Source organism: Camelus ferus, chromosome 16, assembly GCF_009834535.1.
Source record: "Camelus ferus isolate YT-003-E chromosome 16, BCGSAC_Cfer_1.0, whole genome shotgun sequence".
In the NCBI taxonomy this organism is placed as follows: domain Eukaryota; kingdom Metazoa; phylum Chordata; class Mammalia; order Artiodactyla; family Camelidae; genus Camelus; species Camelus ferus.
The window spans coordinates 49540769-49555622 of record NC_045711.1 but is presented as its reverse complement, the minus strand read 5'-3'; the positions used below and the strand labels follow the sequence as shown (position 1 = coordinate 49555622).

Genomic DNA, 14854 nt, shown 5'->3' with positions numbered 1-14854 from the left:
CCATTCTGGATGAAATCTTTGGTCATAAAAATCAAAGTGGTGAGTCAAAGGCTAGAGGTGGAGGAGAATGGGAACAACTACTTAAATGTCATTAGCTGTTCTTCTGGGGTGATGAAAAAGTTGTGAAACTGGAGAGAGTTATGGCAGTTGCACAACACGGTGAGCACTAAATGCCACACAATTGTAGACTTTAAAATGGTTTATTGTAAAACAAGCAATTCTCCAATGAAGAAATACAAATGATCAATAGGCATATGAAAAAATGCGCAATATCACTAATTATCAGAGAAATGCAAATCAAAACTACAATGAGATATCACCTCGCACCAGTCAGAATGGCCATCATTCAAAAGTCCACAAATGACAAATGCTGGAGAGGCTGTGGAGAAAAGGAAACCCTCCTGCACTGCTGGTGGGAATGCAGTTTGGTGCAGCCACTGTGGAAAACAGTATGGAGATTCCTCAAAAGACTAGGAATAGACTTACCATATGACCCAATAATTCTGCTTCTGGCCATATATCCAGAAGGAACCCTACTTCAAAAAGACACCTGCATCCCAATGTTCATAGCAGTACTGTTTACAATAGCCAAGACATGGAAACAGCCTAAATGTCCATCAACAGATGACTAGATAAAGAAGATGTGGTATATTTATACAATGGGATACTATTCAGCCATAAAAAGACAACATAACGCCATTTGTAGCAAGATGGATGTCCCTGGAGAATGTCATTCTAAGTGAAGTAAGCCAAAAAGAGAAAGAAAAATACCATATGAGATCACTCATATGTGGAATCTAAAAAAAAAAAAAAAGAACATAAATACAAAACAGCAACAGATTCATAGACATAGAATACAAACTTGTGGTTGCCAAGGGGGCGGGTGGGAAGGTACAGACTGGGATTTCAAAATGTAGAATAGATAAACAAGATTATACTGTATAGCACAGGGAAATATATACAAGATCTTGTGGTAGCTCACAGCAAAAAAGAATGTGACAATGAATATATGCATATTCATGTATAACTGAAAAATTGTGCTCTACACTGGAATTTGACAAAACATTGTAAAATGACTATAAGTCAAGAAAAAATGTTTAAAAAATAAAATGGTTTATTGTATGTTATGTGAATTTCACCTCAATTTTTTAAACAATTAATCAAAGGGCTGGGTCTACATTAGCACAACTTTCAAGAATTGGACAAAGGCACCACCTTTGGGTAGACACAGCAGAGGAACACACCACTAGTTGAGACTATAGCTCTTTGTGTAAAGACAGATTTTCCTTCCTCTGAGTGGACAGAGTCTCCCATCAGGGCACAATCTATACATTCACACACAACAGCTCCAAAACTTGGTCAACACTCTACCAGTCATACCATTCTGTCATCTCCCATTAGGTTGGGAAGACTTAGATTGCTTGCACCTTTTACTTAGAAGGGCTTCAGCTCAGAAGCACCAAAAAGAGCTGATTGGCATTCAGGAGAAAAGAGAAGGATCTTTTTAGTTGGCTTAGGATAAAAAGTTGAGAATGAGATGAGGTCCTTGAAGTTTAGAAGTTATCCAGCCTTCGTCACTAGGATGGGAGCCCAGAACAGAAGCACAGAAGCCCTGGGTAGGAATGGTTGGTCATTTGATTGGTACTTCAACCATGTCTTATCTCTCAGGAATCTAAGTGAGGCAGATGCAACTGAATTAGAAAACTGGTAAAATGGAGTTTAAGAAATTGGAAGAGTCCCCTAAACTCATAATTAGAAAACTGGAACCCTGAACTCTTAAGGAAAAATAACTCAAAACATTAATATCTGTGAACAGAAGGCAAACATTCAAGAATAACAGAAAAACACATTTTATGGTTCTGGTATGGTCTGCACACCCATTGCTTAAATGAAGTAACGAAACCCAAAGAAAATAAATACAGTAGTTAAAAGAACATTTTAAATGGAAAGGTATTGGCATTTTTTTTTTCTCCAAAGAAGACTGCAGATAGAGATATCCAAGATAGAAAATCTACATAGGGAAACATCATAAATGATTATAACTTCTTACTCTATTTGTGTGACAATCAATCAAGAAGAAGTGGATTTAAGTGGTAGGAGGAGAGATTCTGGTTAAACTTTACTCTTGATTTATTTAGAGGAGGTAAGGAAATGTTCAGATTAGCTTTCATTCTGTGGCAGAGGAGTAGAATTCTCAAATGTAAGTGTCATACCTTGTGATGGTTAATCTTATGTATCAACTTGACTGCTAAGGGGTCCTCAGATGGCTGGTAAAACATTTCTGGGTGTATTGGTGAGGGAGTTTCTGGAAGAGACTAGTATTTGAATCCTTGGACCGAGTAAAGATCACCCTCACGCATGTGGGTGGGCACTGTCCAATCCACTGAGGTCTGAGCAGAACACAAAAGCAGAGGAATGACAAATTCTCTCTCTTGCTCAAGCTGGCACATCCATCTCCTCTTGCTCTCGAGCATGACACCCCTGGTTCTGGGGCCTCTGGACTTGGATTAGGACTCACACCATTGGCTCCCCAGGATCTCAGGCCTTCAAGTTTGGACTAGAACTACACCATTGGTTTTCCTGGGTCTTCAGCTTTTAGACAGCAGGTCACAGGGCTTCTCAGCCTCCATAATTGCATAATAAACCCCTTTCTATATATGTATATACATATATATCTTATCATTTCTGTCTCTCTGGAAAATCCTGACAAATAAACCTTACTCTTAATAATTCTTTAAGGGCAACCAAAGACCAGAAACATGAAAACTGAGTTTAATTTTGCACTGAGGGAGATGTCGCCACAGCAGAAACGCACAGAAGTAGAAATGGGATACGCGGTGCTACTATCTCCAGTGCCCTAATCAACATGCATTTCAATTCCTCAAACATTGGAACTTTTTGCAAGGGGAGAAAAATCTTTTTAGTATCAATGATTACTGCTGAATTTCACTATGAAGTAAATAGCCCCTGAGATCATAATAATGACAAAGCTACACATTTCAAACATCCAAGGTGGGGGGGGAAAAAAAGCTAATCAAAGAATCTGTGTTGTAGAGTTGCTTAAGGAAAAGAAGCAAAATATTCACAAAGAAACATACCAAATTCGATGTGGGATTTGAAAATGCTTAATTCAGACACAGCAAGAGTAACTCAAAACTGTCATTTCCAGAGAGGCACAACGAACATTTGGTGTTCTGATTTAAACCCTGTAAGTGGCATTTTGACTTCCATTCCCTGTAAGAGGCCATACTCCCTGGAGGCTAGGTCAGCTTTCATGGTACCTAGCCAAAACCTTCAATCTCACCCACGTCAGTTGCCTCACTGGGCTAATATAAACTTTCCAGTTAATTGAATTACTCTCTAACATCTGGAATAAACCACACACTGAAGTTCTAAGGCACGATAGTATCACATACTCCAGTATTAATATACTAAGAGTGTACTTTCTAAAAAAAAAGTATACTTTTTATGCAGTTAAGAACATCCAAATCTATAGAAAATCCTGAGATCAATGATCAGATGAAGTCACAAGTTAAGTAGGTTAAATTTTTTTAGCACTTGAGATTTCCTTGAAGTGTGCTTATATGCAGTTTAAAAAACAAGGTCTCCAGAGAAGTCCCTAATGAATCACTGGTGTTATTACTCATCCTAAGCTCTGCCTTTCTTCCCTTCACTCTAAAAAATTCTAAGAAAGTGGGCAAATTGTCACATCTTGTTTTTCACCCATTGATTTTCCCTAAAACAACTGCTTACATGGAAAAGAGGGAATTGACTATCTGGTTAAAAGAATTTAGTCTGGGGTCAGAAGACGTGGATTCAAATTTCAGATTCACCACTTGTTAGTGTGAACTTGGACAAATTACTTTAATCTGTGGCTCAGTTTTCTCCCATTGATGGTGGGACAGCAGTGGTACCTCCCCCATCGACGTGCTGTGAAAATTAAATGAATTGATACATGCAAAGTCTCAGAAACATTTGGACACTTAATAAGTACTCCAAAAACATCATCAGTAGCAATTCACCCACATTTTCTAGCCCTAAGGAAAGCATCCCCTTCTGGCCAGCTTCACAGTCAAGGTGAAGATGAGAAAAGCAGCAGTCAGCTCTGGCTAGTGGGAATTAAACTGTCATGTGAGACCCAAGAATTCAATTACAAGGGTCAACACTGAGTAATATTGACACTCCTTAAAGGTGAGGCTTCAGTTAATTATTCTTTGGGCAATGAGCAAATTTTAACAAATATGTGGAATTAGGGGTTATATAACCAGTGAATGCTAATGACTACTCGACCATGGTGAAGAATCCTAATTGAAGGCCAAATAAAATTAACTTTTAAAAGCTTTCAGAGGTTGAACAAATAACTCAGGGATAGGCCAATGACCATTCAGAGACAAGTTATTTTAAAACAAACAAGGAAGGGGCTTTAAGAATTATGTAAATAATAGCTGGTCAAGGCTTATAAAAGGCCCAGTGTGGAAGTCATTAACAAAACTCAAAAACTTCTTCAAGCAACCTAACTCTCAGCCCAACTCCTGACACCATGGCCTGCTGTTCCACCAGCTTCAGTGGATTTCCCATCTGTTCTACTGGTGGGAACTGTGGCTCCAGCAGCTGCCAGCCAACCTGCTGCCAGCCAACCTGCTCCCAGCCAACCTGCTGCCAGACCAGCAGCTGTGAGACTGGCTGTGGCATTGGCGGTAGCATTGGCTGTGGCCAGGAGGGTGGCAGTGGAGCTCTGAGCTGCCGCACCAGGTGGTGCCGCCCTGACTGCCGCGTGGAGGGCACCTGCCTGCCTCCCTGCTGTGTGGTGAGCTGCACGCCACCAACCTGCTGCCAGCTGTACCTCGCCCAGGCCTCCTGCTGCCGCCCATCCTACTGTGGACAGTCCTGCTGCCGCCCAGCCTGCTGCATCTGCTGTGAGCCCACCTGCTAAAAGTCAGGTTTCTGATTTTCAACTTGAAATTTCAACTTCCAGCTCAGTCCATGAACTAATAATCTCCTCAATCACCCCTGGACCACTAACAAGTTCTTGAATTTTTATTCGACTCTTTTTTGAAGGTTTACCAAATATTTGGGCCTCACAGACCTGTCTGATTCCATTCAATGCTAAAAAGATCTTGAGCGCTCCGCTGAAGCTGCCAAGGTATAAGTTTGACCTAAGAAATGTGAAAACCAACTTGCCTCAGGATCAGACTTCAGCAAGCATCTTCTCCACGGCCCAGTGCTTCCAAGGCTGAGGCAGAACCATCTGTCCTTCTCAGAAACATTCATCTCCTAAACTCCACCATCTTGCAAACTGCATTTCCTATGATAGGGGAATAATATACCGAGGTTTAATAAACTCTATCTTTGGTACAGCAAACACGTCTCTTTTTCTTCTTTGAGTCTGCTCATGATGTATATTTCAGAGGAAGTCACACAGTAAGATTCTAATCCAGTTTTGATACCCCACACTGTGATTCTTATACCATGTTAGGAAACATGATCAAATCCAGGGGAGGTTAATCCCCATAAAAAAACACAGCAGAGGTGGTTACACAGGCCTCCAGTCGGCATGGGCCGTACCCCTACCTCACACAGCGTTTTCATAACCAGGAAGTTACAGGTGTCAGGACCTCTGAATCTAGAGCCAGAATATGACTTATTTTGTCATGTCTGTAAGAGGAATATTCTCTTTCAGGCAATCTTCAAACAGTGGTAATGCACACCAATAGATCACCCTCTTACATGTCATCTTACAGAGTAAAGCAAGTGAACTGTAAGTTGGGAAAGGCTCGCTGAGGAAATATACTTTCACTTAGATGGAGATTTTTACACCAAAAAAATTTCCCCCGGCTTCTAAACTGGAAGTGAGGATAATAGCTATTTTGTCCTAGTTTTAGAATCAATGTATCTACTTTGGGTTAAAATGTTAACAGAAATACATGCATACTTATTATACGTATACATGCATTTATATGTAATACAGATATACAATGGATTTTGGTACCTTTAAGCACAAGTAGGGGAGAAGAAGGGGAAGTGTCCTAAATATGGGTGATTTTTTGGGACAAGAATCAAGATTAATCATAGTTTCTTGTACTTAGAGCTGGAGGAGACTGAAAGTACTCTTCTTTATTAAGAATATCACATTGGTTAAAATTACAATGCTTTATTCATTCAAGGGTTAATGAAAATCAAGAAAGGGCATGAATAAAGGGTAACACGTAAGCAAAGAATCATTTTCCCTGGCATATCGAGAGACTTGATCTAATCCAGAAGACATCCTTGAACAACAGAACAGAAGTAGAGACACATTTTGTCCTCTTGCCCCTTTGATTCTAACTACTGATACTTTTAGGTATTGCCCCTTAATAGCTCCTGCTGAGAAAAAAAATAATAAAATGACATGTGACTTTAGTAAAATGCGAATTGGCCTATTCATTATTACCATATACTGCTAATCATCCATTCCCTCTTTTATTCAATGAGCATTTACTGAGCAACTACACGTAAGATGGTACAGAAAGCACTATGTAGGCTATCAGTGTGAACAGACATGGACAGATCATGCCCTTAAGGAATGAAAGACCTGGTAGGGCAATTACATGATTTTAGCTCCAAACGTGTCTGAGAGATTATCTCATTTTACAATGAATAAACGGGTGTTCAGAGGGGATTAAGTGACTTTTCTGAGGTCACATAGTCACTTAAAAGTAGACCTAGTTTGAGAAGCCTATTTAGTTTAATTAACTTAATTAGCTCTCCTTTGAGAGTTCAGTCCCCTACATCACATGACCATTCACAATCACCTAAAGCTGGGCCCTTTTAAAGAGTCCCTTTCAGCTTAAAATTCTCTGATTTTCTTAAATCCGAAAGCACAAACTAAAACATTTGAGGGTTTCATCAATAGGAGGATGATTGAATAAAGTGTGGTATGATCTTACTCTGGAATACTACACAGCTATTTAAAAGAATGAGTAATATGCATAGGATAGGCTGACAAACTGGATAGCTTAGATGAAACTGATAAATGCCTAGAGACACTCAACTTACTGAAATGGAATCATAAAGAAATAGAAAATCTGAACAGATCTATAATTAACAAGGAGATGGAATCAGTAATAAAACATTCCAACAACAACAACGACAACAACAACAACAAAAATCCCAGTACTAGAAGGCTTCACTGGTGAATTCTATCAAATATTTAAAGACAAAGTAACACCAATCCTCCTCAGGCTCTTCAAAAAAAAAAAAAAAAATACTGAAGATGAAGGAATTCTTCCAAACTCATTCTACAAGGTTAGATTTACTCTGATACCAAAGCCAGACAGACACTACAAGAAAGCAAAATTATAGACGAATATCCCTGATGAATATTGATTTTAAAATTCTCAACAAAATATTATCAAACAGAATTCAACAGTATGTTTAAAAGGATTATATACCATGACTAAATGGAAGTTTATCCTAGAATGCAAGAATGGTTTAACATATGAAAACTAATCAATGTAATACATCACATAACTGAATGAAGGAGGGAAACACTTGGTTATCTCAATAGATGCAGAAACAATCTCAGCATAATAAAAGCCATATATGAAAAGCCCACACTAACATCATATTCAACAGTGAAAGACTGAAACTTTTCCTATTGATCAGGAACAAGAAAAAGATGCCCACATTTACCTATTCTATTTATCATAGTACTGAATGTCTTAGCCAGAGTAATTAGGAAAGAAAAAGAAGTAAAAGTTATCTACATAAGAAAGAAAGAAGTAAAATTGTCTATTTGCAAATGACATATTATATATAGAAAACCCTAGACTCCACCAAAAAAAAAAAAACCAAACCCAAAACAAAAACTGTTACAACTAACAATGCATTTAGTAAAGCTGCAGGATAAAAATCAATATATAAAATCAATAGCATTTCTATACACTAACAACAATCTATCAGAAAGGGAAATTAAAGAAACATCTCATTTACAATAGCATCAAAAAAAATACTTAAGAATAAAGTTAATCAAGGAGGTGAAAGATCTGTACACTGAAAGCAGTAAGACATTGATGAAAGAAATTGAAGAAGACATAAATAAATGAAAGGTATTCCATGCTCATGGCTGAAACAATTACTATTGTTAAAATGTCCATACTACCCAAAGTGATCTGCAGATTCAAGGCAATCCTTACCAAAAATCCAATGATATTTTTCACAGAGATAGAACAAACAATCCTAAAATTTGTGTGGAGCTGCAAAAGACCCAGGATAGCCAAAGCAATCTTGAGAAAAAAGAACAAAGCTGGAGGCATCACACTTCTGATTTCAAACTATACTACAAAGCTACAGCAATCAAAACAGCATGGTACTGACATAAAGGCAAACATATAGACAAATTGAATAGAATACAGAGACCAGAAATAACCCTCACATATATGGTCAAAAGATTTTCAACTAGGGTGCCAAGACCATTCAATAGGAAATGACAGTCTTTTCAACAAATGGTGTTGGGAAAACTGGATATCCACATGCAAAAGAATGAAGTTGGACCTTTATCTTAAGACATCTACAAAAGTTAAAATGGATCAAAGACTTAAGCATAAGAGCAAAAATGATAAAACTCTTAAAACATAGAGGAAAAGTTTCATGATATTGGATTTGATAATGATTTTTTGGATATAACACCAAAAGAACAGGCAATAAAAGTAAAAGAAAAAAAAAAGATAAACTGAAGTACATCGAAATTAAAAACTTCTCTGCATCAAAGGAGACAACAAAATGAAAAGGCAATCTACAGAATGGGAGAAGATATTTGCAAATCATATATCTGATAAAGGGTTAATATACAGAATACATAAAGAACTCAACAACAAGAACAACAACAAAACAATTAAAAATTGGGCAAAGGACATGAATGGACATATCTACAAAGAAAATATACAAATGGCCAACAAACATACGAAGGTATCATGATCATTAGGAAAATGCAAACAAAAACCACAGTGACATGCCACCTCACATCCATTAGAATGACTACTCTCAAAAAACCCAACAAGTGTTGGCAAGGAAATGGAGAAACTGTAACCTCTGTGCATTCTTGGTGGGAATGTAAATGATACATACACTATGGGAAACAGTATGGCTGTTACTAAAAAAATAAAAAATAGAATTACACGTGATTCAGCAATTCTACTCCTAGGTATATACTCAAAAGAACTGAAAGCATGATCTTGAAGAGATATTTGTACATCTATGTTCCTGGCAGGATTAATTACAATAGCTAAAAGTTGGAAACAACCCAAGTGTCACTGATGGATGTCAATGTACAGATTGTAGTCGAGTCAGGAAACAATCTACAAGCAAAAGTCATTAAGGGTTTCAACTGGAAATATGTACATTGATGACTGAAGGCAAAAATACTCGTAAGAACTCTGAGGATCCTGTAACTTGAACAAACGGAACATAGGAGGGTGTACTTCTTTTGATGTTGATGAATCAGGTGATAGCTTATGTTTTGATGACACTGATGGTAGTCATTTCAAGTCTGGACAAATTGTTTACAAATCATGATCCTTAACTGAGTGACCACTTAGGAAGAGAATGTTCAGTTTAGATAAACTCTGCCTAAAGGTTATCAAAGGACATCTATGACAAAGCAAGCCAGGGTAATGGTTGGCCTGAGCCTAGTCTGTCATGTGACTTGCAGAAAGAGGTGCTGATGTGATTGGCTTTCATAATGAGCCTTCACTTGATCCAAAGAGCAAAGAAGAAACATAATGAGATTTAATTGAATAATGATCAAAGCAGGCTATTGAAAATGCTATTTATAACTTTCTAAACAATTCAAGTATTAGCCAATCAGAGACTGACTTTGCAATGCTATCAAGGAAACATGCTAAATACCTGGCTCTGCCATATATATAAAAGGCCAGATGTAGAAGGTGAAGCCAAAACTCAGAAACTTCTCTTAACAAACCAACTCTCAACCCAACTCCTGACACCATGGCCTGCTGTTCCACCAGCTTCAGCGGATTTCCCATCTGTTCTACTGGTGGGAACTGTGGCTCCAGCTGCTGCCAGCCAACCTGCTGCCAGACCAGCTGCTCCCAGCCAACCTGCTCCCAGCCAACCTGCTGCCAGACCAGCAGCTATGAGACTGGCTGTGGCATTGGTGGTAGCATTGGCTGTGGCCAGGAGGGTGGCAGCGGAGCTCTGAGCTGCCGCACCAGGTGGTGCCGCCCTGACTGCCGCGTGGAGGGCACCTGCCTGCCTCCCTGCTGTGTGGTGAGCTGCACGCCACCAACCTGCTGCCAGCTGTACCTCGCCCAGGCCTCCTGCTGCCGCCCATCCTACTGTGGACAGTCCTGCTGCCGCCCAGCCTGCTGCATCTGCTGTGAACCCACCTGTTAAAAGCAAGGTTGCTGATTACTTAAGAATGAAAGGGGAAGCAGAGCTTAATTATGCTGATCTCTGAAGAAGTGTTCAATTTTACCTGGATGCTGAGTATCATGCTATTTCTAAGCCATTCAGAAATGAAAGCCTTAGGACCCTCTTGGATGTTTTGAATTAGCAACTGAAAGCATGCATTGGCCACAGTATCTGGATATCCTGCCTTGCTTGATCAGGGCCCCAGAGTGGAGTAATTCTTCATTTAAGTGGCATCTCTGGTCTCCTTCCTGTCTCTTGACCCCCACATACTTTCAAACCTGCTTTCTCCCTGCATAGCCTCTGCTAATGTCAAATAAAATGTTTAAATGTGCAAAGCAAACTGAGTTATTTTCTTCCTTCTACCTTCAAGCTTGTCCACCTTTAGCTGGAATTCAGGAAGAGTGAATTTGCATTTTGATAATATTGCTAGGGCATAAAGATAAAGTCCAAACCAGAAAGATTAAATATAAATTACATTATGCTTGAATCCATCCGTTAATAAAATGTTCCATGCATTCAATAATCTTTACAATTACTCAGATACTTATCCGGTCTAATCTATTATGAGTAGGTCTAAACCAATAAAGCCATTTCTACCTAAAATTTTCAGGTTGATCAAAGAAATGGGATTTCTACCTGGATGAACTTCTACCATTTTGAAGCTCCTTCCACCTAATATACTAGATGTTCCCCTTCATGCAAACTCCATCTCTAAAGAAATTGTATTACCTACTGACTAGATTTTAAAATATTTACCAGTTACGGTCTATCGGATACTATCTATTTTCCAAGAACATTTAGGTTTAATTCCTATAACTTAGTCTACTATATTCTTCCCACTGATCCCCAGATTACTCTCTAAGTTTCAACTCTTAACACTCACCTCCATTTACTGTAAGTTTTTATAAAATGTATCTATGGTCTAAATTCACAGCGAAAGAGAATGTGACAATGAATGTATGTATGTTCATGTATAACTGAAAAATTGTGCTCTACACTGGAATTTGACACAACATTGTAAAATGACTATAATTCAATTTTAAAAAGTTAAAAAAAAAAGATATTCTATGGTCTAAATGAGAGTAGAACAAACAGCTATGGAGATTCCTAGTGAGTTCCACCATCACCATTTGTCAGACACGTGCATCAAAAATCTGAAACAACTATGTATTTTACACTTTGCAACCCAATTTGAACCAAAAATACCCTTTACCATTTAATTTTTCAATTCTCCAATAAGTATTTGAGCACAATATACAAGACACAATAGAACAAAACATAGGACACTTTTAGAAAAGTATTTTTTGAGATATTTACAAACTCCCAGCACTTACCTCTATCATTTAATTAGTAGCAGTGGTAGATCACACACAAGAGAATAAAGTTGATGGTGGTGCAGTCTTCAAAATACCATCACTTGTGGATATTTTTTCCTGAGCCTTAGTTTGACTATTAAATGTAAAAATAATTTCAGCATTTCCTATTCTCTTCTGACAATAATAAGGACTCCTTCATGAGAGGCACAACAGCTTGAAAACTCTATTTAATCATTTATAAGTGGTACAGGCATCTGTGAATCATGCTTTTTACTTCATCCATTCAAAATCAGATTCGATAAACATTTATTAAGGTTCTACCAGAAGCTAAGCACTGTGCTGGATACCTTTAAATATACTACATCCTTTGGTTGACAAGAAAATATTTCTGGCCTGGAACATGAATAAATATTTACACATTTCAAATTGGTTGAAATCAAAGGAACTATGATGGTAATTTAATTTGATGTTGGAATACATGAGTTGGAAGCTTTTAATGATGCATGACTAAAGGTAACTTTTAGATCAGTGTATGTCCTGATGTCCCAAATTCAAGAGAATTCAGTCTATATATCCAGAAGGAAAAAATAATAGTTAAAAATAAAAGCACAATTACTCTTAGCCTTAGCGATCTGGACAGAGTGTCACCTGGAATAACTACCTCTACAAAACAAGGGTATTGACGTGGACTAAAATGGGAGGTCTCTTTGAACATGGGAAACCACAAGCTTATTCCAAAGAGTAAAGGACCGATATGACGAATTCCAATGAAACTATAAAAACAAAGTAATTTCTAAACTGTTGCTCATAGTGTATTGTAAGTATTTTAATGTAAGCCAATCAGAGGACCACTGAGGAACAAATTTAAATAAAAACAAGGAAGATATGCTAAGAATTTTACAAATAGCAGCTGGCCCAGACATATAAAAGGCCTGACACAGAAGTCACCATCAAAAGTCCTCCAAGCATTCCAACTCTCAGCCCAACTCCTGACACCATGGCCTGCTGTTCCACCAGCTTCAGTGGATTTCCCATCTGTTCTACTGGTGGGAACTGTGGCTCCAGCTGTTGCCAGCCAACCTGCTGCCAGACCAGCTGCTCCCAGCCAACCTGCTCCCAGCCAACCTGCTGCCAGACCAGCAGCTATGAGACTGGCTGTGGCATTGGTGGTAGCATTGGCTGTGGCCAGGAGGGTGGCAGCGGAGCTCTGAGCTGCCGCACCAGGTGGTGCCACCCTGACTGCCGCGTGGAGGGCACCTGCCTGCCTCCCTGCTGTGTGGTGAGCTGCACGCCACCAACCTGCTGCCAGCTGTACCTCGCCCAGGCCTCCTGCTGCCGCCCATCCTACTGTGGACAGTCCTGCTGCCGCCCAGCCTGCTGCAAGCCCACCTGCTAAAAACCAGGTTACTCATTTTCAGTTGCTCAGGATACAGCATCTCTGAACAATTTATCCCCTCAACCACCCATGGACCACAGTGAAAGTTCTTAAACATCCATTTGGACTTTTGTTATGGGAGCTACCAAATGTATGAGTTTTATCTGATTTCATCCTGCAATGAATATCTTGACTTTCCACTGTGGACACAGAAATGTTGCAAACCCACATGCTGATCATCAAATTGCTCTGGATATACTATTTCTGACTTTCTTTCCAGGTTCAAAATTGCTGACATAGTGTGGAGTTTATCCTTGTGAACTGTCCACAAGTCTAATTCCCCCTGCTTTATGATCTATTTTTAACTTCTTTTTACCTGAAAAATTTTTCCATCATCAAAAGCAACAGAGTATAGCCACATGACATCTTCAGACATCACCAGCAAGAATGGAAGCTCTTCACCCAACATTCAGCCTCTAAGAAGGAGCCTAGACTCGTCCATATTTCAACTTCTGACTCCATCTCCCTTTTTTTGGATCATAATGATCTTGCCTGTCAGCTATTTTCAATTAGAATCTGTGATACAGCGTCTTCTGTCATTTCTTAATAAATGTTATATGCTGGGCAAGGAAACTATGGTCTGTGTTTCCACTTGTACAGAAAATGGATTAATTGCTTAAAATTCATGAATGCCTAGTTTAAAGAAATACATTTGCTTCTTTTTAAAAGAGACTGATGTCGTATATAGTGCAAGCATTCACTCATTCATTTCTTCAATAAAAATTTATTGGCCACCACTTCTCAAGCAGGGACTACGAAGATCAGAATGATGAAGAATCAATTCTCATCCCTGGGGAACTTACTACCCAGAAAAAAACAGTATTTGCGTGAAAATGGCTACATACAATGTGACAATATAAATTGTAGTTTCTTAGCAGTTGATAGAAGAAAATTCTATCTTAGGGACAGATACTTAAGTGGTCAGTATGCCTTGACAGTGAACTTTCAATAGGTGTATCTATATGGGATATGCATACTGGCAACCCCAAAAGCCCAGAGAAGGATGTAAAACAACTACACAAAGACAAGAGACAAAGAAGGGCACTTTTTTTTTTTTTAACACCATAAAGGGAGTTAGGGGAAAAAAGGGAGAGAAGAGATCTAGTCAGGAAGTAATGAATATTGCTATAGCATCACTCTCCATTAAGTTACCAAACTCACAGAATCCTTGGGGGTGGGCCTTCTTTCTTGTGAAAACCCTGAAGAACCTGAGTTTTGTGTCTGGGTTGCTTCAAGGGAAGGTGGAAACAGCCCAAGAGCCAGACAGAGCAGGGGGAACCATAAGAAAGAAAGTAATGCCTCGGGAACTCTCAGAAATTGTGGAGGGGATGTGGACGTAGTCTGAAGTCAAGGAGCGTGACACCACCAGCTTTGTTCTGCTTTCTCAATATTGCCTTAGAAATTCAGGGGTTTTGTGGCTCCATTTAATTTTAGGATTATTTGTACTAGTTCTGTGAAAAAAGTCATGAGAATTTTGATGGAGATTGCATTAAATCTATAGGTTGTTTTGGGTAGTATGGCCATTTTAACAATATTAATTCTTCCAATCCAAGAGTATGGGATATCTTTCTTTTCTTTGTGTCATCTTCAATGACATTTCCTTCATCAATGTTTCACAGTTTTCAGAGTACAGATCTTTCACCTCCTTGGTTAAGTTTATTCTTAGGTGTTTTATTCTTTTTGATGCAATTTT

The 14854-nt window shown here is 38.8% G+C and overlaps 3 protein-coding genes across 3 annotated transcripts; all 3 read left to right on the top strand.

The window, feature by feature from the left end:
- The first annotated feature begins 4470 nt into the window (after positions 1-4470).
- LOC102519407 (keratin, high-sulfur matrix protein, B2A) lies at positions 4471-5362 on the top strand. The gene has a single exon (XM_032498173.1). It carries the CDS (start codon positions 4541-4543, stop codon positions 4931-4933), a length of 393 nt encoding a protein of 130 aa, XP_032354064.1. The 5' UTR covers positions 4471-4540; the 3' UTR covers positions 4934-5362.
- Positions 5363-9914: 4552 nt separating this feature from the next.
- On the top strand, positions 9915-10750 carry LOC102517953 (keratin, high-sulfur matrix protein, B2A). The gene has a single exon (XM_006186267.3). The coding sequence runs from the start codon at positions 9985-9987 to the stop codon at positions 10390-10392; it is 408 nt and encodes a 135-aa protein (XP_006186329.2). The 5' UTR covers positions 9915-9984; the 3' UTR covers positions 10393-10750.
- Positions 10751-12659: 1909 nt separating this feature from the next.
- On the top strand, positions 12660-13734 carry LOC102519169 (keratin, high-sulfur matrix protein, B2A). Its single transcript, XM_014560509.2, has one exon. The coding sequence runs from the start codon at positions 12724-12726 to the stop codon at positions 13120-13122; it is 399 nt and encodes a 132-aa protein (XP_014415995.2). The 5' UTR covers positions 12660-12723; the 3' UTR covers positions 13123-13734.
- Positions 13735-14854: the final 1120 nt, after the last annotated feature.

Bases quoted from the DNA above. Each gene is read 5' to 3' on its own strand.
- LOC102517953 (XM_006186267.3), top strand. From the start codon at position 9,985: ATGGCCTGCTGTTCCACCAGCTTCAGCGGATTTCCCATCTGTTCTACT.
- LOC102519407 (XM_032498173.1), top strand. From the start codon at position 4,541: ATGGCCTGCTGTTCCACCAGCTTCAGTGGATTTCCCATCTGTTCTACT.
- LOC102519169 (XM_014560509.2), top strand. From the start codon at position 12,724: ATGGCCTGCTGTTCCACCAGCTTCAGTGGATTTCCCATCTGTTCTACT.